Source organism: Prionailurus viverrinus, chromosome B4 (genome assembly GCF_022837055.1).
Source record: "Prionailurus viverrinus isolate Anna chromosome B4, UM_Priviv_1.0, whole genome shotgun sequence".
Classification (NCBI taxonomy): Eukaryota; Metazoa; Chordata; class Mammalia; order Carnivora; family Felidae; genus Prionailurus; species Prionailurus viverrinus.
Genome location: NC_062567.1, coordinates 118,890,505 through 118,917,568, shown reverse-complemented (window position 1 = coordinate 118,917,568; position 27,064 = coordinate 118,890,505). Strand labels below are relative to the sequence as shown.

The 27,064-nt window shown below is 37.0% G+C and overlaps 1 protein-coding gene across 2 annotated transcripts in view; it reads right to left on the bottom strand.

The window, feature by feature from the left end:
- ANO4 (anoctamin 4) overlaps positions 1-27,064 on the bottom strand; it is a 395,947-nt gene that overhangs the window by 81,581 nt on the left and 287,302 nt on the right. For both annotated transcript variants that reach the window (XM_047866608.1, XM_047866607.1), the window contains 5 exons: positions 22,476-22,531; positions 20,061-20,182; positions 16,586-16,720; positions 15,427-15,523; positions 10,752-10,812 (listed from right to left, as the gene is read on the bottom strand). In XM_047866608.1, the coding sequence (XP_047722564.1) occupies positions 10,752-10,812; positions 15,427-15,523; positions 16,586-16,720; positions 20,061-20,182; positions 22,476-22,531 (471 nt within the window). The remainder of the gene's footprint in view (positions 1-10,751; positions 10,813-15,426; positions 15,524-16,585; positions 16,721-20,060; positions 20,183-22,475; positions 22,532-27,064) is intronic.

The window sequence follows — 27,064 nt, the reverse complement described above, 5'->3', positions numbered from 1 at the left end:
CACAAAAGATCCTACTGAAGGTAAAATATAAGAAATTATTAAGAACACATTTATGCCAATAAATTTGCAAGCTTAGATAAAATTACAGAGTCCTTGAAGTCAGGAAGAAGTAGATAATCTAAAGAGCTCTCTATCTGTTAAGGAGATTACGTTCGTATTAAACATTTTCCTGCAAAGAAAATTCTAGGCCCAAGTGGCTTTACTGGTGAATTCTATCAAACATATAAGAAGTAATATCATTTTGGGGCGCCTGGGTGGCGCAGTTGGTTAAGCGTCCGACTTCAGCCAGGTCACGATCTCGCGGTCTGTGAGTTCGAGCCCCGCGTTGGGCTCTGGGCTGATGGCTCAGAGCCTGGAACCTGTTTCCGATTCTGTGTCTCCCTCTCTCTCTGCCCCTCCCCCGTTCATGCTCTGTCTCTCTCTGTCCCAAAAAATAAATAAATGTTGAAAAAAAAAGAAGTAATATCATTTTTATATAAACCTCTCCACAAACAGAAGAAAGGACACTTCTTAATTCACTCTTTGAGGCCAACATTACCTCAAAACTAAAAAATACACTGGAAGAAAATTAAAGACAACACTTACAAAAATAGATGCAAAAATCTTAAAAATGTTTTAGCAAATCAAATACAGTAATATAGAAAAAAAGATAATACAGTTGACCCTTGAACAATACGGATTTGAACTGTGTGGGTTCACTTATACATGGGTTTTTTTTTTTAATACCATATAGTACTCTAAATTTTTTTTCTATTGCTTATGATTTTTTTATTTGAAAAAAATTTTTTTAATGTTTATTTATTTTTGAGAGAGAGACAGAGTGCAAGCAGGGGAGAGGCAGAGAAGGAGGGAGACACAGAATCCGAAGCAGGCTCCAGGCTCTGAGCTGTCAGCACAGAGCCCAATGTGGGGTCCAAACTCACGAACCGTGAGATCATGACCTGGGCTGAAGTTGGAGGCTTAACCAACTGAGCCACCCAGGCACCTCATTTCCTTATGATTTTTAAATAACGTTTTCTTTCTCTAGCTTACATTATTGTAAGAATACAGTATATAACACATATAACATACAAAATTATTTATGTTTCTGTTATTGGTAAAGCTTCCAATCAACAGTAGCTATTAGTAAAGTTTTTGGGGAGTCAAAGATTTTCAACTGCATGGAGGTTGGTAAACCTAATCTCCACACTGTCAAGAGTCAACTATATATACAATAAAATGGGTTTATGCTAGGAATTCAATATCATTGTAGGTTTGAAAGTGAATCAATTTAATGAATATATTAACTACCTTTTAAGAAACAGAATTATCGGGGCATCTGGGTGGCTCAGTCAGTTAAGCGGCCAACTTCTGCTCAGGCTTCATTATCTCATGGCTCAAAGGCTCATGAGTTCAAGCCCCACATCAGGCTCTGTGCTGACAGCCCAGAGCCTGGAGCCTGTTGCAGATTCTGTGTCCCCCTCTCTCTCTCTGCCCCTCTCCTGCTCATGCTGTGTGTGTGTCTCTCTCTCAAAAATAAATAAACATTAAAAAAATTTAAAAAAGGATTATCTTATTAATACAGATGACAACTTTTAACAAAACTCAATACCCATTCATGATAAAATTCTTCAGCTTGACAAAGGGTATTTACAAAAACTTATATTTTCTAGCATACTTAATAGTATAACACTTAATGCTTTTCCCCCAACACAGAACAAAGAAAGGGTGTCTGATATCACAACTTCTATCTAACATTATTCTGTCACTGTAATATGGCAAGAAAAAATTAAACCCATATGGGTTTGAAAAGAAGAAACAAAATTGTATTTATTTATAAATATCATAATCATCTATATTGAAAATCCTAAGGAATCTACAAAAAAGTCAGTAGCTTTACAAGTGAGTTTAGAAAGGTCATAGGATATGAGATAAATATACAAAAGTCAATTGTATTTCTACAGAGTAGCAATGAACAACTGGAAATTAACATTATAGAAATGAAACTACTTATAAAAAATAAAGAAATATTAAATACATAGGGATAAATTTAACAAAATATCCAAAACTGCACATTGAAAACAGTACAAAATTGCAGAGAAATTACAGATCATTTAAATAAATAATGTTCACAGACAGACATATTTGATACTGAGTTTTTCAACCTCCCCAAAATGATCTCTTGATTCAACACCACCACAGTCAAACTATCAGCATCTTTTCTGGTAGTAACCGACAAGCTGATTCTAAAATATAAATGGAAATGCACAGTCCCTAATATAGCCAGAACAATTTTTAAAAAGAGTAACACTTCAAGGCTTACTATGCTATAATAAGTGTTATTGCCATTAAAGTACACATATTCTAACAAACAAAAGCCGAGGACTAGACAGAATTCTACCAGATATCTAAAGAAGAATACTACTCCTTTTCAAAATTCTTCCAAAAATAGAAGAGGAGGTATCATTTCTAAATTCATTTTGTGAGGCTAGAATTATTATGATACCAAAACCAGACAAGGATGCCACAACAAAAGGCCAATATCCTGATAAATACAGATGCAAAAGTCCTCAACAAAATACATTTGTTCTGGAAACAAGCTTGTAATCCAAAGCACCTGTATTTCAACGCAAAGTTCAATAACCATTGATTCAGTTGTGATCATGTGATGTTCCGCATCACGTACTATTTGTATTACAACACCTCGCTCATTTATCAAGTTAAAATTTGTTAGAAATGCTTGCTTGTCTTGTGGAGCACTCGCAGAACAAGTTACTCACAATCCAAGGTTTTAATGATTAGCAAACCACTGGTGTTATATATGTTAGTGATGAATCCCTAAATTCTACTCCTGAAACTGATATTACACTATATGTTAAGTAACTGGAATTTAAATAAAAACTTAAAAAAATAGAAAAAGTAAAAAAAATATATATTAGAAAATTAAATTCAGTGTGACACTAAAATGATCATTCACTAGGATCAAGTGGGATTTATTCCAGGGATGCAAGGAGGTTCAACACCCATAAATCAGTCAACATGATAGACCACATTAACGAAATGAATGATACAAATCATATGATCCTCTCAATAGACACAGAGAAAGCATCTGAAAAAATTCAATATCAATTTATGATAAAAATTCTCAACAAATTGAGAATTGGGTATAAAGGGAATGCACCTCAACATATTAAAGGTCATGTATGACAAGCCTACAACTAATATTATGCTCAGTGGTGAAAAGCTGGAAGCTTTTCCTCTAACACCAGGAACAAGACAAGGATGCCTACTCTCACCACTTTTATCAACACAGTACTGGAAGTCTTAGCCACAGCAGTTACGCAAGAAAGAGAAATAAGAAGCATCCAAATTAAAAAGGAAGAAGTAAAACTGTCACTACTTGCAGATAACATGATGTAATGTATAGAAAACCCTAAAGACTCCAGTAAAACAACTGTTAACCAAAAACCATTAATAAACAAATTCAGTAAAGTTTCAGGACACAAAAAAAGAAACATAAAAAATTTATATAATACATAATTGCATCAAAAAGAATAAAATAGCTAGAAATACATATATCCAAGGAGTTTGAAAGACCTATACACTGAAAACTATAAGACATTGATGAAATAAATTGAATAAGATACAATTAAATGGAAAGATATTCTGTGCCCATGGATTGGAAGAATATTAATATTGTTAAAATACCCATAACCTACAGATTCAGTGCAATTCATATCAAAATTCCAATGGCATTTTTTCACAGAAACAGAAAAAGCAATCCTAAAATTTTATGGAACCAAAATAGACCCTAAATAGTCAAAGCAATCTTGAGAAAGAAGAACAGTTATGGAGGCATCACTCTCCCTGACAGAACCACATAAAGAACCTTTGAATTTTCATTTAAATAAGTTTATGATCTCATTTATACATAGAGTCTAAACGCAGACAAACAAACAAACAAACAAACAAACAAAACCTCTAAGCTCAGAGATACAGAGACCAGAGTGTGGTGAGGTGGCGGCTGGGGCTGGGTGAAATGGGTGAATGTGGTCAAAAGGTACCTATTTCCAACTATAAAATAAATGTCAAATAAAAGAACAAACTACTTACGTATGCTGACATGTTGTTACATAAACTAATTTCAATCACATTAAGCTTAATGAACAAAGCCAGACACAAAATGCTAAATTGTGAATGATTCTATTTGCATGAGATTCTAAAACAGGTGAAAGTACAGTGGTAGAAAGCAGGTTAGAGGTTGCCAAGGGTCTCAATGCAAAGTCATGGGGAAACTTTCTGGAGGATGAAAATGTTCTATATCATCATTATGGTGATGGTTACTATATACATTTGACATAACTTGTCAAATTGTACACTTAAAATTGCTGGGGGGGGTGCCTGGGTGTCTCAGTCTATTGTGTCTGACTCTTGATATCTGCTCAGGTTGTGATCACATAGTTTGTGGGTTTGGGCCCCATGTTGGGCTCTGTGCTGACAGCATGGAGCCACTTGGGATTCTCTCTCTCCCTCTCTCTCTCTCTTTGCTCCTCCCCCACTCTTTTGATCTTTCTCAAAAATAAATGAATAAACTTAAAAAAAAAACGTGAAATGTCTGACCAATATTTAAAAAAACAAAATAAAATTGCTAGATTTTATGTAAATTATACCTAAATAAAAGCTGACAAAAACTTCTCATAATCCCGCCACATGGAGAAAATCACCATTACTATTGTGACATAATTTGTTTTCATTAGTATTTAATATACCTGAAATCACATTTATCTGTATACTTAATATATATTTACCAGTTTTTAAAATATAATCTTTGTGCTCTATTACCTACTTTGAAAGACTAGTTTTTAGTAGCTGCTTATAATTTTGTAATTCATTCTTCTATCATTGGATATTTATTTTGCATATCATAAATAACTAAAACTAGGAAAACACATTTATGTATAAGGTTTTTACTCTGTAATTTAGATCTTTTCTAAAGACCAATTCTGCATAATATTTTGACTGAACACTGGAACAGCTTTCTAAGTGGCCTACCTGCTACCTACTGGTCCCCACTTTCACTCCTCCCATGCTGTTGCCAGGGTTACTTCCCAAATACAACTGATGACATCACTCTCCAGTTTATAACTTCAGTTGGCCTTCTGTTGCCTATAGGGTGAAGTCATGGTTCCCTGTTGCAGCACAAATGTCCTACAATAAGTAAACCTCAGCCCCCAACATACTGTCTGTTAGGGGTTGAACTGTGCCTTTCATAAAAGAGATGTTGATGTTTTAACCTCAAAATGTGACCTTATTTGGAAATAAGGTAACTGCAGACTAACTAGTTAAGATGAAATCATACTGGAGTAGGGTAGGCTCTTAATCCAATGCATTTTAGTGTCCTTATAAGAAGACTGCCCTGTGAAGACACAGAGACACAGGGAGAATACAGGTGAAAATGGAGACAGAGATTCAAGTGATACATCTACAAACCAAGGAGTGTCAAGGATTGCTGGCTGTCACAAGAATTTAGGAGAAATACATGGGACAGATGCCCCCTCAGAGCCCTCGAAAAGAAATGACTCTTTTTATACCTTAATTTTTTACTTCGAGCCTGCAGAACGGTGAGAGAATAAATTTCAGTTGTTTTAAGCCATCCAGTTTGTGGCACTTTGTTACAGCACTCTAGGAAACTAATACATACTATATATTCCTATTGCACTGAACATCCTCTCTTTTCAGAGCTTTGCCCACACTGTTCTCAGTTCAGAATGTTTTCTACACCTCCCTCCAACCCCTCTCCTTTGCCTGGCAAATTTAAGACTTGGTTTCAGGATCTCCTTTTGTATAAAACCTTCTCTGCGCTTCCATTTTGCTTCAGGAAGTTGGCAGCATGGACCCTCATTGTCTGATTGTAAACTGTACTTAATATCTTACGTTATAATTACCAATCTCAATACACTATGAAATTTTTGACAGCTGAGATCACATTTTACTCATTTTTGTACTCCCATTGTCAAGTGATAGTGAGAATGCATTGTCTGGTGAGTAATGAAATCTTAATATATCCTATCAAAGGTACATGACATGATATACAAACTTTGGAATGACTTGAAATAGGCAGACCAGATCTGGTTTAAAATCTAGACTCCACCACTTAGCAGTTACTGGGTAATCTTGGCCAAGTTGCATAACCTCTCTGAACCTCAATATGTTCATCTATAAAACTGGAGCCGTAATTTCTTTCTGGTGGGTTATGAGAAATTGATGAGGTGTCATAGGTGATTATACCTACACACCTAATAGGTATTCAGTAAATGTATACCATTTTTTTGAAAATGCAACCACTATTTTTTTTGTTGGACATATAGGTAAGACTATAAAGATGAAATTGCTGTAAATATCTACAAATAAAAGGAAATTATTATAAAATTTATTTTAAAAATGAGACATACTTCACTAACAAATTTTTGACAGAAGCATTTAAAGAATCTTTGAATTTCCATTAAAATAACCACAATCCCGGTATTCTGTTTTGGAGAACACTGAGGACCTTGATTTATTTACTGAGGGCAAATAAATTTTTGGCAATGAAAGTAAAAAGAAAAAAAAGAAAACTGATTTTAAAAAACCCAAAAATGAAGAAAAGAGAAATATAATCTGCTTCCTCACAAGTCTCTGCCAACATCTAGTTCCCTAGTGACTCATTTTCCCCCCTAGGGAGAGAAGCTAATTTAGGCCATAATTGTTCTGTTTCTTCAATCTTTCTGCACAAAAATGAGCACTGAGGAAAAAGCGACACTGTGGTTCAAGCCCAGAGCTGTAGGCTCACAGTGTACCTCGAGGGTCCCCAGGAGGCCCTGCTATCACAAAGGTAGTGGGGTTCTGTAAAGCTTTTTAACCCCATACAAAGGCCCTTCCCAGCTGCTGCAGAATGATTCTAAATGGAGCCCTATTGTTTCTGTCGTGAACACACAAAGCAAAGGGCAACAAAATAAACACATCAGCCCCATCCTTTACAGGTCTTGTAAACCACTTATATCTATTCTCAGCATCTCTGCATCTAGCAGTTTCCCAGAAATAAAGTGCATTTGTTTTCTTAAATGTAACTTGTCAATCATAAAGGATAAGCCTGACACCACTAAGCTGAGCTCCATTAGAAGTGACACACTTTTATGGAACATCATCGTCTCAAAGCAGTATAAATGGGGCTTGGGATGAGTTTAACAGTCCTTTATCATAAAGTTTATATCTCTGAAGCAGAAGCAAACAGGGCTACAAATAGTACATGATCTAGCAATAGACTGTAGAAGCTAAGAGTGCCCCGTTTAACTCCTGGGCTTGCCACTTTCTAGCTACTACCCCAGTTCCCTCATCTATCACATGAGGATAATAACAGTACCTTCCTCAAATGCTGCTATAAAAATTAACTGAGAGGATACTGTACAATTCTTAGGATAGTGTCCAGCACATAGGAAACCAACAAGTGTGTGCTATTATTATAGCTGTTATTATTGGCCATTCCAGATTTCTGCAAAAAACATCTACAAAGAAACACCTGGGGTAAGTCATTCTTCTTCTCAAATGATTACATTTCTGGGAACCATCCAAGATTTAAGCAGTAAGTTGTCAACTAAGACAAAGCAATTCAGACAATGAATTATTCCAGGCTTGCCTTGCCTGAAGTGGTCCTAAAATGTTCGCTTCTTCCCAAAGGTTATTACAATACATCTATCAGATTCTTACTGGGTACCCTCCAAAGCCCAAGGATTGTCAAATCTCCAACCCACCCACTTGGAACTCAGAAGTTTCTCAGCTTTGTGTTCCAGAAAGCCACCCCCAATCAACTGAAGTTAGTAGGGATAAAATACACATATTTGTTATCACCAGCATAAGGCATTCCAACTTGCAAAGAAGGGATGCAATCCCCTTTATAATGGTGGTACTGTGTGAGGGGTAGAGGAGATCTTGACCTCTGTACTTTAGACAAACATTATAATACCCCAGAACTTTACTTCTCTATAGTCTCAGAGGATAAATTAGGAGAAGAAAACATCATTTCAGTAAAAATTGATGAAATACTAAAGTAGGTAATGTATATTTATGTATTAAATCTTCCAGAAAATTACTCTCTATGCAGAAGAATTAACTCATTACATAGTAGACTCATGGCCCAAAGCAGAGCAGACCAGTGGATATGCCAGGGACAGATTATAGGTGTGCATGAGGTAATAATCCCTTCAAACCTTCAGGCAGGTAAGGTGCTGAGGGCAGTATTATCCCTGGCCATGAGCAGACTCATTCATGTACATCAGGATGCTATGCAAATAGTATTTCATATGTGTGCCACAACTGAAAAAGTTTGAGAACTCCTGGTTTAATAAATGAAGACATTTTCTAAAGTATCCTCATTTGTAACTATGGCATAGCTTAAGCACTGGATGGCTTATTATACTTCCTGATCATGGTTACCAATACAAGTATATTCTAGAAAAACCAGATATACAATTCTTGATCTAAGAGTTCAGTCCCATAACCAAAATTCTGTTATGATTAGATTCTTTTGTTTTCAAGGGACAGAGATGTACTAAGGGGTAGAACAAATAATGAGGGCTTTTCACAAAGCCCTCCCTGTCAAGGGAGGCAGGAATCCCATGGGGATTAAAAGACTGAGCCTATTCAGAGACTGGATACAGAAGCCAGCAGTTCAAGAGACTTCAGCCATAGGAGATCCTAGGTCTTTACCCTGATACTCCACTAATAACACAGCTTGGCTATATTCTCCCTGTTTCTCTTTGGGGGACTGTCTTGCATTTCCTCCTAGTTGGCTACCAGTTAGCTTCTGGACTCTCTGCTTTCTATCGTTTCCACTAGCACTTTGCTTTTGCTTATTCCAAGGTTCTGATTTCTCATAACTTCAACATGCTCATAATTCTTCCTACTTCCACCTTATGTTCAATCTCAATTTCCTTCTTCCTCCCTCCCTCCTGGCCTTTCTGCACATTTCAGTGTCAATTCCTATAGCTAACTCCCTGTCTCTCTCCACATTTTTCAATCCATATTCTTTAGAATAAGACTGTGGGTGATCTTGCTAGTTCCTCTTTGGACAGAACTTCAGGTCTTCTCCCAGGCCACTTACTAACCTATGGGTTTTGGGTCCAATGCCCACTGACAGAGGGGCTAGAGTCACAGGTTTAAAAATATATCCCTTCAGGGGGCCTGGGTGGCTCAGTTGCTTAAGTGTCTGACTTTGGCTCAGGTCATAATCTCATAGTTCATGGGTTCGAGCCCTGTGTCAGGCTCTGTGCGGACAGCTTGGAGCCTGAAGCATGCTTCAGGTTCTGTGTCCCCCCCTCTCTCTGCCCCCCCACCTGCTCTCTCTTTCAAAAATAAATAAACATTAAAAAATTAAAAAAAATATGTCCCTTCAACAGATATGTACTGGGAGAGACAATTTTTTCTTTGAATATCTCTAGGTAGGGAAAACAGAATATATCTAGAACAAGTCTTCTCAAGAGAACAAAGCTTTTGTATTTCTAGTTGTCAAAGAGACTATTTAAATACATTCCTTGTCTTATAAAGAAACTGTTTTGATAATTTGCTTCTCTTTCCCTTCTCTTTTCTTTTTTCCATCCATCCATCCATCCATCCATCCATCCATCCATCCATCCATCCAACAAATATGAATCTCTGTCTTCAAAAGAAATGTATGAATCTTCAATCACTATAATGATCCTTGAGGAACATGAACCTACTAAGGGAAATAATGTGTGTATGCAGCTCATTTTAAGTGTCCAAAGAAGGCTAGAAGTCAGTCAAATGTTGTGAAGTTCAAAGGAGGAAGATGACAATTCAGTTAGCCTCTGAAAGATGGAGAAGATCTGATATTCATTCCAGACACAAGGAACAACATGAGCCTGAGTCTTGAGTTAGCAGAGTTTTGTAACATCAAAACTGAGATTCTGGAATTTTAATTTCTAGAAGAAATGCATAAAAATTGTGAAAATTTCAAACCAAATTGAAAACATATAGTGTAAAAACCTGTCTTTCATCACTGTTCACTTACCCTTTCCCTTACCCATCACTGCTCACTTAACCTCTCTCCAAAGATAACCACAATTGTTTATTATGAATCTGCCCAGACTCTTCTATACTACTAAATTAAAACTTTATAATGATTTCATGAGAAAGATACTATGAAACTCATTTTACAAAGAAGTAGGTAAAGTACTTTCTTTGGGTTAAGAAAATATTTAAGTGAATGTTCCATCACACCTTGTTATTATGGAGCTGTTGACTTAAACTGATATAGAAGGACTCAATTCAGCTTTATAAGGAGCTCCGTTTATAGGGGGTCTTTTTAACCAGAACTGAAAGAAACCCAGAGGTGGGTACTCATACATTAGCTGGATGAAATGATTCCACTCACAGCAGAAAGTCCAATATATACTTCTGTGAGTACTTAGATCTCACTAGAATTTTTGATATATTATAAGCTTTATTTTTGTCTCCAACAGAAGGTGAATTTTATGTTAATAATGAAATGTTGATGAAAATCTTGAAGGTGTAAGAGAAATCAGACATATTTCTTCTCTATAACATTATTTTTTAAATAAATAAATGAATTATTTATCAGCTTGTGTCTAATAGAATGGCCAAACTGAATTTATGCAAGCTTCTTCCTTTCACATCCACAGGACAAAGTCAGATTTCTGAAGGAACATATTATAAAGCATATAAGGGGAACTCAAGTTACATGGATGCAGGACACTTACCCCAGACTGCCATGAAAACAGCAAAGAATACAGTAGCTCCGTTGTCAAAGAGGTGAGTTACCTGGGAACATTATGAATCATAGTTAAACTAGTTTCTCATATACTATATTTCAATTCACATTTGTTTCAATTCTATACAAATAAATGAATTTTGCAGGGTTTCTTTGGGAGATACTCATTTTGGATCATAATCAAGAAGGGAGTTCCTCCAACTGAGAAATAGTTTGGATATGCAAAAGAGAATCTGTACCCTGTATATGGGTATCATCTAGTTAGAAATTAATTAGCAGCCCCAAGAATGCTAAGAATTTTCTTTTGTACACCATAAAAAATATTATATGTGCACATATGTATATGGAAAATTTATATTTAAGACCAGAAAGGTGTGATTATTGCTGCTTTAAAGTCTTCTGATTTCTATTTTTAATGCCTCATTTATTCACTTTGGAAACATGGATATTTTGTTTGTGTAGTTTTGGGCAAACCTTTTTCTGGGTTGCCCTCTGGATTTTAATATTACAAAGAAGAGCGAGCAGACCATTAACAAAATCCACTTCCACCTTTATTAAAGCCTTGGGTAATCATTGTATTTACCTATTACACACAACACAAATACTTTATCTAGCAAATACTTTATTGCTAGAATAATATATTCTATCACAAATACCACAGCAGAAAGCAAAGATATTTGTCTTGCAAAACTGCTATGCTCATTTCCACCTCCAGGATAAATCACACCAATGTCATGCCAAATTGAAATGATGACTGATACATTCATAAATCATAACCTTTTTTGGGGTGCTTTATAGCTCTGTATAAAATATACTTTACTGTCCCTTGGAGAATGCACCAACTATAAACAGGTCTTTTCCTGTTATATCATATTGTGAAGTATTTCAAAATTTTCCAAAAGTTTATGCCTTCTTTTTTCTTTGAACATAGGCGAGATGAGCAGCATTCAAATATTTAATGTAGACCAAAGGCAAAAGCCATTTTATTCATACACCAAAGGGAGTGTTAAGTTGTATATTGCATATTGTATAATGCACTAAGAATTAAATCAAGCTTGAGAGTTCCAGTTATATGTGGCTGGTCTGTGCTATTAGGGTATTTATAGGGAGTTGGTGGAAGTCGTAGCCTGCACCATCAGTGTAGATTCTGGAATGAATTGTGGTGGTCATTGTTTTTGGCTGCTCACATGATCTTTCCTCCCTTTTCCTGGTAATAGATCTCTCTCATGTAGGTCACTAGGGGGCATGTGGTTGAAACAGAACCAATTAGAGTCCCTCCCTGGGACTGATGTACAAACATGTGGAGAGAGACATTTTTCGGCTGCAGTTATCTGGGAACATGTGAATCAGGAGGGGTGAGTTAATATGGACTTCTGGTTCCTACTAAAATGTAAGTTAAGATAGACTGATGCCTCCCTCTGCCAAAATCAACCCTGGAGAAGCAAGATAGTAGATTCAGGGAACTAACAAAACACAAAAACAAACAAAGACTCTGAGAAACCCCAGGGGAGATGGAAAGTTGCCTTGAGTTGGCGTGTGTGTGTGTGTGTGTGTGTGTGTGTGTGTGTGTAGGTTGTAGTATATGGTGGTATATGGAGACAGTTAGTGGCAGTTCCCAAACAGCGTGGGAGCTCAGCTTGGAGAAATACATAATTTCTACTCCAGCCTCTCCCTTCACAGTCCCTGGACAGTTAGTTTCCCCCATCAAATCACCTGCAACAGGGAGGACAAGCTGCAGGTGTTGGTTCTTGGGGTAATATAAGGGTGCTCAGAGTCCTGCCTGGTTGAGGAGATGAGGAGGTGCTCCCTGGCCAGCTGTCCTTACGCATTCTCTCCTCAGTCCATTCCTCTTAAACTCCAGGGCTAGTGGATAACAATCAAGGGACAGTGGCTCCGCCCAATTCTCTTTTGTTCTAGGCAGGCTTAAAAAAGAAACTCTGACCAAAAAGTCCCCTGGAAAAGTGCAGCGCATAGTGGTGCCTAGGACACATTGTCCTCTCCTTCTATAAAATCGCCAGGACTGACAGCTGAGTGCTTGTCCTATGACCGTTACCCAAAGTAGTTGACAACTCCAAGAGACAAACATGCACAGGCCAAAACAATGAAGTATTTGGAGAAGACATCTGCCTCCAAAGAATTCCAAACTAGACAACATACAGGTTCTGAAAGAGACATTCTGTAATGGCAGACCAAGAATTTTTATAAAAATATGCCTAAGGAGATAAAGAAAGGAAGCTATAAGCCTTGTGTTGTGGCAGTCAGCAGCCACCTTCCCGAGCATGTGATGAGAACTTGTCTGCAAAATGAACATGTAGACAGGTAGCTGAAGAGAGACATCGGGGGGCCTGGAGGCCAAGTTCTGGGCTGTGAGCGCTTTCTTCCCAGACAGTGTGGGTTTCCAGTATCTTTTCCAGTGAAACAAGCCAATAAGGCCTTTCTGCTGACCTTGCGAATGTAAAGGTTGAGAATGAAGCATTCCTGACCAGCAGAACAGCCATTGATTACATTGGATCGAGACTCTGATTTGATCCAACATTCCAGTGTATCCTCAGTTCCATGAAATCAGTTTGGCATTTCTAATAAGTATTTCTAAAGGAAACACTATAGAACTTCAGTTATTTCATTCTGTAGCGTTTTAGCTTTCATTTTATTAAGTTTTTAAAGGCAAGACCAATCTGAAATCCAGAATCTAAACATCTTGTAGCTTCAATATGGCACAATGATATGTTTTCCAGTCAGATAAACCAAGGCCTAGCTACTCACTGCTGTGTGACCATGGAAAAGTAATTTTTTACCTGAGTAAAATCAGAGTAATAACATCTACCTTAAAGTTGCTGTAAGAATTAGAAATAAAAATGTAGGTTGCCTAGCTACTTTGATATCTATAGCCTAGCTGTTATTATAATTATTATTGTTCTAGATCTTATGTTCAGTAGGATAGCTGCTCAACTAGCTCCTATAAAATCTGAATACTCTAAACTGTCCATTATGATCCTTTTAAGGGATTGTCATGGATCTCCTAAAGAGAGAACTTCACTCCAGTCATATTTTTCCACGTAGAAAACAAATACTCCTAAGCAACAATAACAACAAAACATTGGTTTTCTGAGACTCCCAAAAAGCAGACTTTTAAAAAAATTTTTTTTAACGTTTATTTATTTTTGAGACAGAGAGAGACAGAACATGAACGGGGGAGGGGCAGAGAGAGAGGGAGACACAGAATTGGAAACAGGCTCCAGGCTCTGAGCCATCAGCCCAGAGCCCGACGTGGGGCTCGAACTCACGGACCGTGAGATCGTGACCTGAGCTCAAGTCGGACGCTTAACCGACTGAGCCACCCAGGTGCCCCCCAAAAAGCAGACTTTTTACACCTGAGTCATTCAAGCTTAATTCATGATCTTTAAACAAGTTATACTGCTGACAGACCTCTTTGGGCCTCACCAAATCTGTATTTCCCAAGCTCATTCTGTTAAGTTTGTCTCACTTTCTTGGGTCTATCTATATGTTCTCCAAAGACAGGGAGAATATTTTGTGCTTTTTTGGCCCCTTGCAGCATTTAGCCAAATCTTCCTAAAATCACACCTGGCTGCTGTGGTTTGGCCTCCACCCACATGGACTGGACACCTGCATTGCTGATGACATCATGGATGGGCGGGCTCCTGGGCTGTCTATCAAATGTTCTCGTTAAAAATGAACAAAACCCTGCCATGCCAACAGTATAATTAGGTAGATCCAAGCTGCAGGGATTGCAGACATTCAATAAAGTCTGCCAACCCTCTTTGTATCTGAAGTCTGGGCAAGTTGACAGGCAGTGGTGTTTGGAAAGTCTTCAACAGCCCATACTCCAGCTATTGCTTTGCATTAGTGAGACTGACCGTAAGTAAAAAATAAGGAATTCAATGAATGTGTCTAAAGTTTAAGTAAAAGCATAACATGGGAAAGGGACATGCAATGATACATAATAGACATAATGATGCTATGTATTTGTTCTTTTCAAAGCACTTTTCCATATAAGACTACCTTCTTTGGTCTTCAGGACATTCCATGGAGCAGAGAAGGCAGCTATCACTGTGGGCATCTTAGAGATGAAAAAGTTCAGCCTCAAAGAGACTGTCCATGTGCAAGATCAAGGAGGTAAGTAGCTGAACTAGTCTTGAATCTAAAATTTATTTGACAATAATAATGATGAAGGAGAAAAATGACTGCGGCTCTCATTTACCAAGATCTTACCATTTGCCAAGCACGTGGCTCAGTATACATTTCAGCTTATTTCTTATAACCATTGTATGAAACAAGCATCATGTTCTCCATTTTACAGATAAGAAAACCGTGGCTCAGAGAATTAAGTAACTTGTTCTTGGACTGACAGGTGGTAAAGAGCAGAGCCAAGATTTGAATCTTTCTCTGACTCTAACAACTGTACTCTTTGCAGTTTGCACACTGAAGCTTCTTGTGATGATAATCAGAGCTAATACATTTAAAATACATATACAGTAAAAAACATATTTGAATTAGAATACCAAGTGATAGAGGTAACTCTCTCCTACAACATAAACTTGAGAATCAAGGACCAGATATTACAAAGAGAATACAGTTACCCTCTGTTCCTCAGGAAAATGTATGAAAGATTCAATCCACCTAAAATGCTGCAGATGTGAAATTACCTTGGCATAAACGCAGCTGTCTGACAGCCTCATGAATGGACAGTATTTATCACACACAGGGCACATGATGATATCTGTAGCTTGGCAGACTTCTTTACTGGAAAAGAGAACATAAAAGGACCACTTTTTAATGACATAAGAGCATGTTTTTCCATCCAATTTCACCAGAATATTCAACCACTAAATAAGACCCAGTAGACCAGATTTTTGTCCTGATTAGATTCCTAGCCTTATCTGTTACTAATGTAAACAAATGCCTGAAGATTTTAGTAATTTGATAAACCTACTTATTTATGAGGCTGTTTCTTGGCTTTAAATATTAATAAGTTAAACTCTGAAAATACATGAAGCAAAACATTGGATGTTATACCCTAAATTACACAAAAGTAATTCACAACATTGCACAGATTTGAAACAGTTTTGTACTGAATTTTAGGAACAACAAGGTACCTAAAAGTGTCTGCCTCAAACTCTATGTGTATGGTAAGTGAAAACTAATAATGGAGTAATAAATAAAAATACGATGCATTAGTTCTGGGGGGAAACTACATACCCATTAACAATTTCACCAAAAAGTAAAATATTTTTATAGGCAGGAGAATCAATCCCTTTTACTTTTGTAATCACTTCTAAAAGGCACATTTATTATTTAGGATCACTGTTCAGCCTGGCAATAAACTCTGTACAAATACCTTAAACTATATTATGGTGAGAGAGCTAACAATCCTCAACATCAATCATTCTCAAGGCCCAACAAGTTGGTAAGATGTCTTTCTGGTTTAGGTTTAAAGGGTCCTTACAAAAACACAGAATTCATAAAAAGGGATTGTGAACCTGCCACTTTGCAATATTAGAAGAGAAAAAGTAAAAAGTCAGAAAGAGAGTAACTTTTACCCAGTGAATGGAAGTGATATTTTCTGTGGATACAGAGTGGCTTATATGCCTACAAATGTAAACCCTGCTTCCCTTGTATATGAAGACTACAACAGCATGGATAATGGATGGAAGATCTTGTGAACTGAGCCTTTTGATTTCTTTTAGGAGTGACTGAGAAGGAGGTTAGAAGGAAAAGTGGGCCCATGATCTGGGAACATCCCCAAAGTACTACCACCCATCTCTAAATAGAAGCAAAGGTAGGTTCACCCAGAGCTCCCCATACCTGACTTGGCAGTGATCCAGAGTAATGACTCCATACAAAAAGACAAACAATCCAATGAAGGCAGCTGGGAAGAGCATGCCGGTATACCAGCCCAACCAGGCAAAATACAACCCAATCTTCTCTCCAAAGTACCGCCTGTGTAAGACACAACAGCATTTTAACACTTTACTCAGTAAGTTTACTTTGTAGTGTCCTTGCTGATAAACATGCATCTAAGAGAATAGATACTTAACCAAATTAAGGCTCTGGGCTTCAATTTCTTCTCCTATTATTATATATTGGAAATAGAATAAACTCTTCCATAAAGGAACATGATTATACACAAGCTTGTGTAAGAACACAGAGCAAAACCCATGCGCATTCAGGAAGATATGCCATTTCTTACTACAGAACCAGGAGAACTTGAAGTGTTGGTGACAACACATCATCTCATCTTTGCCATTTCCTAGCGTATGCTTGTTTGTAGCACATGTATTATAATGACGTATATTTTTAAAAACAGGAAACAAAGTTACTGTAAAAAACTTTAAACACCCCTCTCAATATTCTGTAGCCTTATAAGATGTTTACAATGCTAGAATTGCATGATATTATAAAGAAAAGAACTCTAATTACTGAGATTCAATATGAAGGGACACTGAGAGCAACTTTTCCTCTTAAGTGATGATTTTTCACAAGTTTCAACATGCACCTCTAAAAATGTTTTTCAGAGACTAATCAGTCTGCCTAGTGCCCTGCAGTCTGTGAAGTTCAGAGGTATCCAGGGAATTCCTTGTTTGTTTTTTTTAATTTTATTTTCAAACACCATTAATAACATAATTGACTTACACTAGAATACAACCCAAACTGTACTTTCTATGCCTCTCAAATGCTACATGCTATTAGTTAGAAGTTCATTATTTTGTTTAAAGTTTATTTTTATTTATTTTTGGAGATAGCAATTGGGGGAGGCACAGAGAGAGAGGGAGACAGAATCCCAAGCAGGCTCCATGCTGTTAGCGCAGAGCCTTATGTGAGGCTTGAACTCACAATCCGTGAGATCATGATCTGAGCTGAAATCAAGAGTCAGACACTTAACCGACTGAGCCATCCAAGTACCCCAGAAGTTCATTATTTTTTAGTTTAATATAAGAATATTCTAATTATTTTTTTATTCTCATTCTAAACAAATGTTGTTTACCACCTATTTCCAAATACTGGCTTCTGCTTTCCTCTTAGAATGTCCAATGGTTCCTAAAAGCTCCTAAAAGATGGAATAAAGATTATCCCCTTTATCCTATCTTCCACTGTTTTCCAACAGAAATTTTTCACTCCCTGAAGGCTTCTTCAACATACATTCAAATACACAGATAAATATTCTTTTATTCATTCAACAAATAGAAACTACCTTCCAGGTGGCAAATATTGTGCTATGAACTGAAGATAAAATGATGAACAAAATAAGCATGGTCCCTGCTCTTGTGCAGCTCACAGGCTGATAGAGTAGATATACATCAATCAATTAAAGAAATAAGTTTATAATTAGAACACTGGGAAAAGGGAGTGTTCTCCCTTTCCTTTTGTGGAGTCCTCTCCACAAAAGGAGAGAAACATAATTCCACAAGTATATAAACCAAGACCATGTGATCACCTTAATTAGGGAAGACTTCTCTGAGGAGATGACTATTAGCTAGGAAGGACTGGGGACAGGATAGAGTATTTCCATCAGAGGAACCATAAGTACAAAGAACCTGTAGCAGAAGGAACCAGGTAAAATAAGGGCAGTGTGCCTGGAACACTGATAACAAGAGGTGGGCTGGTAAGGTAGGTGGAGGCTGGACCTCAGAGAGTCTTGTAAACCATGCTAAATGCATTGATCCTTATCTTGGGGGAAAGGGAAAATCATAAGAGAGTTTTAACATTCGAGGGGCATTATCAGATTCACATTCCAAAAATATCACTCTGTCTGCCGGTTAGAGAATGGACTGGAAGGGACCAGAGTGGGAAAAGGAAGACCAAGTGTGGGACAACAGCCATAGTCCAGGTTGAAAGGTGAAGGAGGCAGTATGGTAGAGGAGATACTAGGGTGTGGCCAGATTCAAGAGACATGGAAGAAGCAAAATTTATAGGACAAGAGCTATTTAAGAGATGAGATTTCCTAGATACTCCAAAACTTCATACTACTCAAATCTTGCTTGTGCTTTTCCTCTCCCTTCCTTTTGGGCAATACAAATCCTAATCTCTTCCAGGCTCAACTCTACAGAGGTTTCCACAGAAGCACCTACCCATATCTATCCTTCCCATTTTTCCAAATTGTTGTAAAACTTATCATAATACATTTTACCTAACTGTGCATAGTCTTGTACTGTTTTCTAGTTGTTTCGAGTATGCAGAGCCTGTTTTTATGAAGGAAACTGAATTTCTTAGACATGGTGGCTTCCAACTGTCTTTGCCGAAGGTATTTAGCATCATACTAGAAACACAATGGGTTTAACACAATGATAAACTGCAAAGTCTTAATCAAAACAATGTCAAGGACAGATATTTTGCCTGCAGTACTTTTCTGTAATTTTTAATCAGTGTATTCCTGTAATATTGGGAGTGAGGCTGGGAAGAGCACTTACTTGTATCCTCCCCACCCCCACTGTTTTAGCATGTATTGAGACTGGTCAAAAGAAAATGATCTCATCTCAGAAAATATTTTCCACTCACCCAGATCATCTGGTTTATTTGTTACTGATACATAGAATAGTACACAATTCGTCAGTGCCCTTGGGTCATTAGGAGTAAATACTTAGTAACAAGGACTCTGGCAGGAAGAATGGCTAATTGCCCAGGGAGACAAAAATATAAAGTGAGTTGTCTTATTATTTCATTTTCCTCTGGGCTCAATTTTTGAGGGCACTAGTCAGAGTAAATCAAATCAAGCTAATCTAGGAAATGAGACATGACTTTCTCTTTTCTAAGGAATCCACAAAGTATGGACTGTTGGTACCCAATGTTAATAATAACCATTCTGTAAATAAAAAATGAGATGTCAGAGAATAATGCTGCCATGAATGCTGAAAGTTGAACATACATAAACAGTTAAAAAGCATACATTTCCAATGTCATCACAAGTTAAAAGCAGATGTACTGATTTGACTTGCAAAACCAAAACAATCTTTAAAATTTATCAGTTGAAAATTAAAATAAGCCTGAAATTTATTACAATGACAGAATCTGTATTTCCTACTTACACAGTAACTAATATTCTATTTGTCACTAATATATGTAAGCATCTTTCTGCTGTCGTTATTGATACTTTGTCAATAACAGTCACATGGATGGCCTGCTCCTTATAAAGTCCTGTGGGAGGCCTGGCCAAGTTGCCTTTTTGAGATAAAGCCAGATTTGATCAAGAGCTATGTAATTCAGACTTTCTTCTTGTCCCAGCTGACAGTCTTCCCTAATCATTCTGTGCAAGCTTTATATTTGCAGCTGGTTAAAAACTCACCTTACAAGATCCAAAGGCTGGTATTTATACCACACGCCCCAGGAGGCCCAGCACTCATAGAGCAGATGTCGGTGGTTTTCCGCTCCATGGGTTCTAATGGAGTTTTTACTTCTGTAACTTCCCTGGGATAAAAACACCACTGCCAGTGAGGTAATACCCAAAAAAAGTCATAAGGAAAATCTGACAGTAATACTAGTCTATTATGGCAAGAGTAGTGATAGGGGTCATATAGGAAAGAAATGGATACATATTATTGAAGGCAAAGCAGTTATTGTGGACATAATCTTGTTGATGGTGCTGTGTAGTAAAAAGCACATGCTTGTTAGAATCAGGCAGGTTTGAACTGAGTTCGAACTCAGTTCTGCTATTTTTTAGCTGGAAGACCTTAAATTCTCTGAGCCCTGGATTCCTAATTCATAATGGAACTAAAATATCTGCCTCATTAAATGTCTTTCATGGTTTGAATGAATAAAGTGTCTTGACCAGAACACATGCCAAAGACTTAGTTCCACTTGTCTCAAGACAGGGTAGTTGGTAAACAGCCATAGCTGTTCCCTTGCCTTGTCCACACAAAACTCTAAAATATAAAATCTGGATATAACCTCAAAATTACAACAATTCAAATATAATTCAACCACTTCATGGAACAAATGACAAGACAAAGGGCCGGGACAGGTGCAGGTTTTTCTGAGTTCAGTTAATGGCAATGCTAGTTTCACAAACAGAAAAAGCATTTTCTGGAAGTGGACTAATTATTAATGTTAATCTGAGAAGTTCTTTCTTGTGGAAGGTGAACCAGGCTGAAAGACAAGAAACTCAGGTTCTAGTCTCAGGTCAACAAGCTCACACAGTGACTAGAGGTGGGTTAACCTTTCTCTAAACCGCTATTTAAAATTTTAACATGAAGCGTTGGCAACAATGTCTGCTCTTCCTGCTTTCCTGCCTTTAGAGGTTATTATGAGATTAAATAATATAATTAAGCTAAACTGAGAGTAAAGAGTCAAAAGAGCAATTATGTTATTGTTGTTGCTATTACTGATTTGGAAGTTCTCTTCTCATAGAATACAGGGCTTTACCAAGATATGGAAGCCACAAAGACACCTTGAGTTACTCCATGGGGTTTCAAAGCTGCATCTTCTTAGACCTCCTCATACCTGCCACCTACTTGCCTACACAGATACTTCTGCTCCCCTACTATTGCTCACTACGGACAAGGGCTTGGCTGTGGGAGAATGCAGTTGTCTTCGAAACCTTTTTGGGGCCATGCCAACTAATAACTACAGGAGGCCACATGATGTTTTCTGGGGAAATCTGTCTTTAGAGTTCAGAATCACCTGTGTGCGGCTCTAGAATACCTCTGGGTCAAAATGTTTGCTTTTGTCATACTGAAAGAATCATTCCTAAAATGTTTCATGGCAGTCTGTAAACAGGGTCTCAGACTAAAGCTTCTAGTTGTCTTAATGAATAAGATTTGTAAAATTCTGTATCACCTTTGTGTGCTTGTAGTATTTAAAACAACAGGGGCAGTACTCTAAGCCAAATAATAAAAGGTATGTTTTGGAAAGACTTGCCATTTATGAACTGTTGGAACAGTTCTCCAAAGTTTATTGGCAAACTGTTATCATCATTGCTAGTATAAGGCTTCTGGAAATCACTCCCAGGAGTTCCAGCCTGGCTAGTTTGTGAGGTCCTACAAGGCATGGTCTGTGATAGTCATCTTTCTGCTGTGGCACACCGTGACTGGTACAAAGTAGGGGCTCAATACCATGAAGATGAGAACCATCTTTCACCAATCATGAGGATTAAGTCCCTGTAAACCTATGTGTAAAAGAGAATTCTGGGTTAAATAACCCAAAACAGAGTTAAGGGTACTCACAATTACATTTACTAAAATCCTTATAGATGACAAAAACCATGAAGCAAATAAAGAGAATATCAAAATTTATGTAACTTAAATGAGCAATAATATGTACAATACTATTCATTTCCATTCATCACCCTCTGGTTACCAGAGACTTTTCAAAATGGCTCCCCCCTACTCTCGAAGAAATAGCTATAAATTTCTTTGTTGCAGAGACTATATATTTCAGCAACATTTTCCCCATGGGTGTGGTGCCTCATGCAAATTTTCAATGCTTCTCTAATTTTATGACTTGGAGTCCCTCAGCGATTCCTCTGAACTCATGCTGAGTGACTCTTGACTCAAGTATTCTTACACTTACATAAAGATACATAAAATAAATCTGTGCTGGGGGAGAGACGTCACAATGCAAGTAGGCCCTCCCTCATTATCCATTGAACAAATTAATTTCACTCTGAACAAATGTCATATCAGCAAACTCAATTAATGACTATTCCCAGAAGGTGATTTAATAACAAGAAATTGACAGAGGAGGAGGAAAGGCAGGACAATACCTCGTGCAAAGGAAATGCAGCTTCATAGGAGCCATTGGTAAGCAAACGATTCAGACCTAAAATGATAAAAAAGTTCAGTTTGAACTAATACTGAGTTTGAATCCTCACAATGTTCAAGACTAATGTGAGGGTGGTACTTTTTGGAGCAAGCAATCTAGGTTTTCAAAAATGATTTGAACCCAGTTGGGGACTCAGTTTGGAAAGTTTTGCTATGTGCTAGCAAATTGGAATCAAGGGCTGGGAAATCAGATTTTCAAATAGAAACCAAACAGTGACGCATACCTGGCACAGAGACAAGAATGTATTGAGAAAAGTGGATACATTTATCATACCAAAAAATGATTTTCTTCCAGGAGCTCTTTTTATATTTTGATCTAGAAGCTTCAATGTAGATAAATCTAACCCTTCTGCAATGGACTAGTGGTATGACTTTGAAAAAGTTCTCTTGCCCTCAGGCTTTAATTTTCTCATATATAAAATGGGGGAAGGGTGTTAGGTATGTGGATTATTTTTAAAATAGCTTTACTGAGGCATAACTGACATACGACAGATGACAGAGATGTAAAACACACAATCTGAGAAGATTTGACTTACATATGCACACCTGAAACCATCAGCACCAAGATAGCAAATATATCCATTACCCCAAATACCCTAAAGTTTATCATGCCACTTTGGAACGGCACTCCTCCCTATGCCATCTCCAAGGCAACACTGATCTGCTTTCTGTCATTATTGGTTTGCATTTTCTAGAGTTTTGTATAAATGGAATCATCTAGCATTTACTCTTTTTTTGTCTGAATTCTTTCACTCAGGATAATTACTTTGAAATTCACCCATGTTGTAGCTCATTTTCATTGTTGAGTATTCCATCATACGGATATATAACTATTTGTTTCAATTTTGTGAAAGAGCTTTTTTAAATTGGTATTATTTCTTGAATGGCTCATAGAATTCATATATAAAATAATCTGGGCCTGCAGGGGTATTTTTGTGAGAAGATTCTAAAGTACAAATTCAATTTCTTTAATACATACGGGGCTAACTAGGTTATTTCTTCTTTTTTTAAGCTTATATACATAAGTTTATTTTTTTGTTTTTATTTAAATTCCAGTTAACATATAGCGTTATGTTAGTTTCAGGTGTACAATACAGTGATTCAACATTTTCATACATCAGCTGGTGCTCATCACAAGTGCACTCCTTAATCCCATTTATTTAACCCATCCCCCACCCATCTCCCTTCTGGTAACCATCAGTTTATTCTCTATAGTTAAAAGTCTGTTTCTTGATTTGCCACTCTCACTTTTTGTTCCTTGGCTCATCTGTTTTGTTTCTTAAATTCTACATACGAGTGAAATCATATGGTATTTGCCTTTCCCTAAATTATTTTGCTTAGCATAATACTCTTTAGCTCCATTCATGTCATTGCAAATGGTGAGATTTCATTCCTATGGCCGAGTAATATTCCATTGTGTATGTGTACCACATCTTCCTTACCCATTCATCAGCTTGTGGACACTTGGGTTGGTTACTGTAGATAATGCTGCTATAAACATTGGGATGCATGTCTTGTTTTGAGTTAGTATTTTTGTATTTTTTTGATAAATACCTAGCAGTGCAATTGCTGGATTGTAGGGTAGTTCTATTTTTAACTTTTGGGAGAACCTCCATAATGTTTTCCATAGTGGCTGCACCAGTTTGCATTCTCACCAACAGTGTAAGGGGGTTCCCCTTTCTCCACATCTGTGCAATCTACATATTTAATGCAATCCCTATCAAAATACCGACAGAATTTTTCACAGAAATAGAACAAAAAACATTTGTATGGAACCACAGAAGAACCTAAAGAGCCAAACTAATCTTGAAAAAGAAGAGCAAAGCCGGAGGCATCACAATTTTGGACTTCAAGTTATATTACAAAGCTGTAGTGATCACAACAGTATGGTACTGGCACAAAAACAGACACAAAGATCAACGGAACAGAATAAAACACCCAGAAATGAGCCCACAATTATGGTCAGTTAATCTTCAACAAAAACAGGGAAGAATATCCAGTGGATAAAAGACAGTCTCTCTAACAAATGGTTTTGGGAAAACTGGACAGCAACATGCAAAAGAATGAAACTGGACCACTTTCTTACACCATACACAAAAATAAATTCAAAATGGATGAAAGACCTAAATGTGAGACAGGAAACCCAAAACTTCTTTGATATCAGCCATACACAGCAACTTCTTTCTAGATATGTCTCCCGAGGCAAAGGAAACAAAAGCAAAAATAAACTACTGGGACCACATCAAAATAAGAAGTTTCTGCACAGTGAAGGAAACAATCCACCAAACTACAAGGCAACCTATGGAATGGGAGAAGATATATGCAAATGACATATCTGAGATACACATTCCAGAATATATAAAGAACTTACACAACTCAACACCCAAAAAACAAATAACCCAATTTAGAAATGTGCAGAAGACATGAATAGACATTTTTCAAAAGACATCCAGATGGCCGAGAAACACATGAAAAGATGCTCAACATTACTGATCATCAGGAAAAGTGCAAATCAAAACTACAATGCGATATCACCCCACACCTGTCAGAATGGCCAAAATCAACAACACAAGGTTATTTCTTCTTGAATGGGTTTTATTTTCATCTGTCAAGAAATTTGTCCGTTTCATTTGTCAAATTTATTGACAAAGATTATTCATAATAAAAGATTATTAAAAATATTCAGAAAATTTTTGGTGAGATCACCTTTCCTATTCCTAGAAATTTAGGAATTTGTGTTTTCTCTCTTTACTACCTGATAAGCCTGGCTAGAAGTCTGCATTAGTGTTCTATCACTGTGTAACAAATTATAAGATATATTGTAGCTAAAAACATTATTATCTCACAGCTTCTTTTAGTCAGAAGTCTGGATATATGCTTCACCTAGGTTCTCTGTTTTGGGTCTCACAAAGCCAAAGCAAAGGTTTTGGCTATACTGCATTCTTACCTGGAAGTTCAGCTAGGAGAGGAGCCACTTCCAAGCTGCCTTACATGATTGACAGAATTGATTTCCTTGTGGCTACAGTATTCATGGCAACTTGCTTGATCAAAACCAGCAAAGGAGAGAGGGAATCTGTGTCACTGCAAGTTTCTGAGCTGGGGACAGGCCTAAACCTGATTAGGTCAGGCCCACCCAGAATGATCTTCCTTTTGATTAAGTCAAAGTCAAACTGATTAAGAACTTTTCCACATCTGGAAGATCTCTTAAGCTTTGTAATGTAACATAATCACAGGAGTGACACAATCACCTTTGCAATATTCTATTGGTTAAATTTAAGCTACAGTTTCTGCTCACACTTAAGGAGAAGGAATTACACAGGGCATGACTCACTGGGAAGTCGCCTTGGGTGTATCCACCACAAGGTTTATAAATTTTTTTGTTTGTTTTATATTTTTCCTCAAAGAAACAGCTTTTGGTTTCAATGATTTTCTCTATTGTTTTTTCTGTTTTCTATTTCACTGATTTCTTCTCTTTTATTATTTCCTTTCATCTACCTACTTTAATTCCCTTTTCTTTTTGTTTCTTAGGGTGGAAGGGGAGATCATTAATTTGGGTATTTCTTTTCATATATAGGCATATAGTATTATAAATTTCTCCCTAAGTACTGCACACTTTTCGATATGTTGTTTTTTCAATGAATACAACATACTGACTTCTCTTTTGATTTCTTCTTCCACTGATGAGCTATTTAAAAGTGTATTAGCTTTAAATATTTGTAAAATTTCCAGAAATTATCTTATTAACATATAATCTACTTCCTCTGTGGTCAAAAAACATACTCTGTAGGACTTGAATCCCTTTAAATCCATCAATCATGTTTTATTCCCCCCCAAATATGCCAATCTTGGTAATGTTCTAGGTGTACTTGAAAAAAAAGTACATATTCTGCTGTTGTTGGTAGTGGACTGATCTAAAAGATCATTTAAGTTCACTGGTAATGTTATTCAGGTCTTCTAACTCCTACTGATTTTCTGTCTATTTATTCTATTAATCACTGAGAAAGAAGTATTGGAAATATATAACTGTGAAGTTGTCTATTTCTCTTTGCATTTCTGTCAGTTTTTGCTTCGTGTCATTTGAAGCTGTAGGCTTTTAGGATTGTTATGTCCTCCTGATGAATTGACTAAATTCATTTTTATCCCTGGTAATATTCTTTTCTCTGAAATCTATTTTTATCTGATATCAGCATAGCTTCTTCAGCTTTCTTTTGGTTGGCATGGTATAACTTTTTTGAACCTTTTACTTTTAACCTATTTCTGTCTTTATATTTAAAGTGTGTTTCTTGCAGGCAGCAAAGAATTAGGCCTTGCTTTTTTTTTTTTTTTACTTGGTTTATTAACTTCTCGATTTTGGATTGGGCTCTTTAGAGCATTTATGTTCCATGCTCTGCGAATGATGAGGTGTTCCAATAACATTGGAAATCCTTTGTGGTTGTTCTTTCACTGACTTTGGATAGTTTCCTAATACATATCCACTAATCAGTAGTCAGCTAAATACTTGAGCGGGGACCTGCTGCTGATCTTCAGAGTT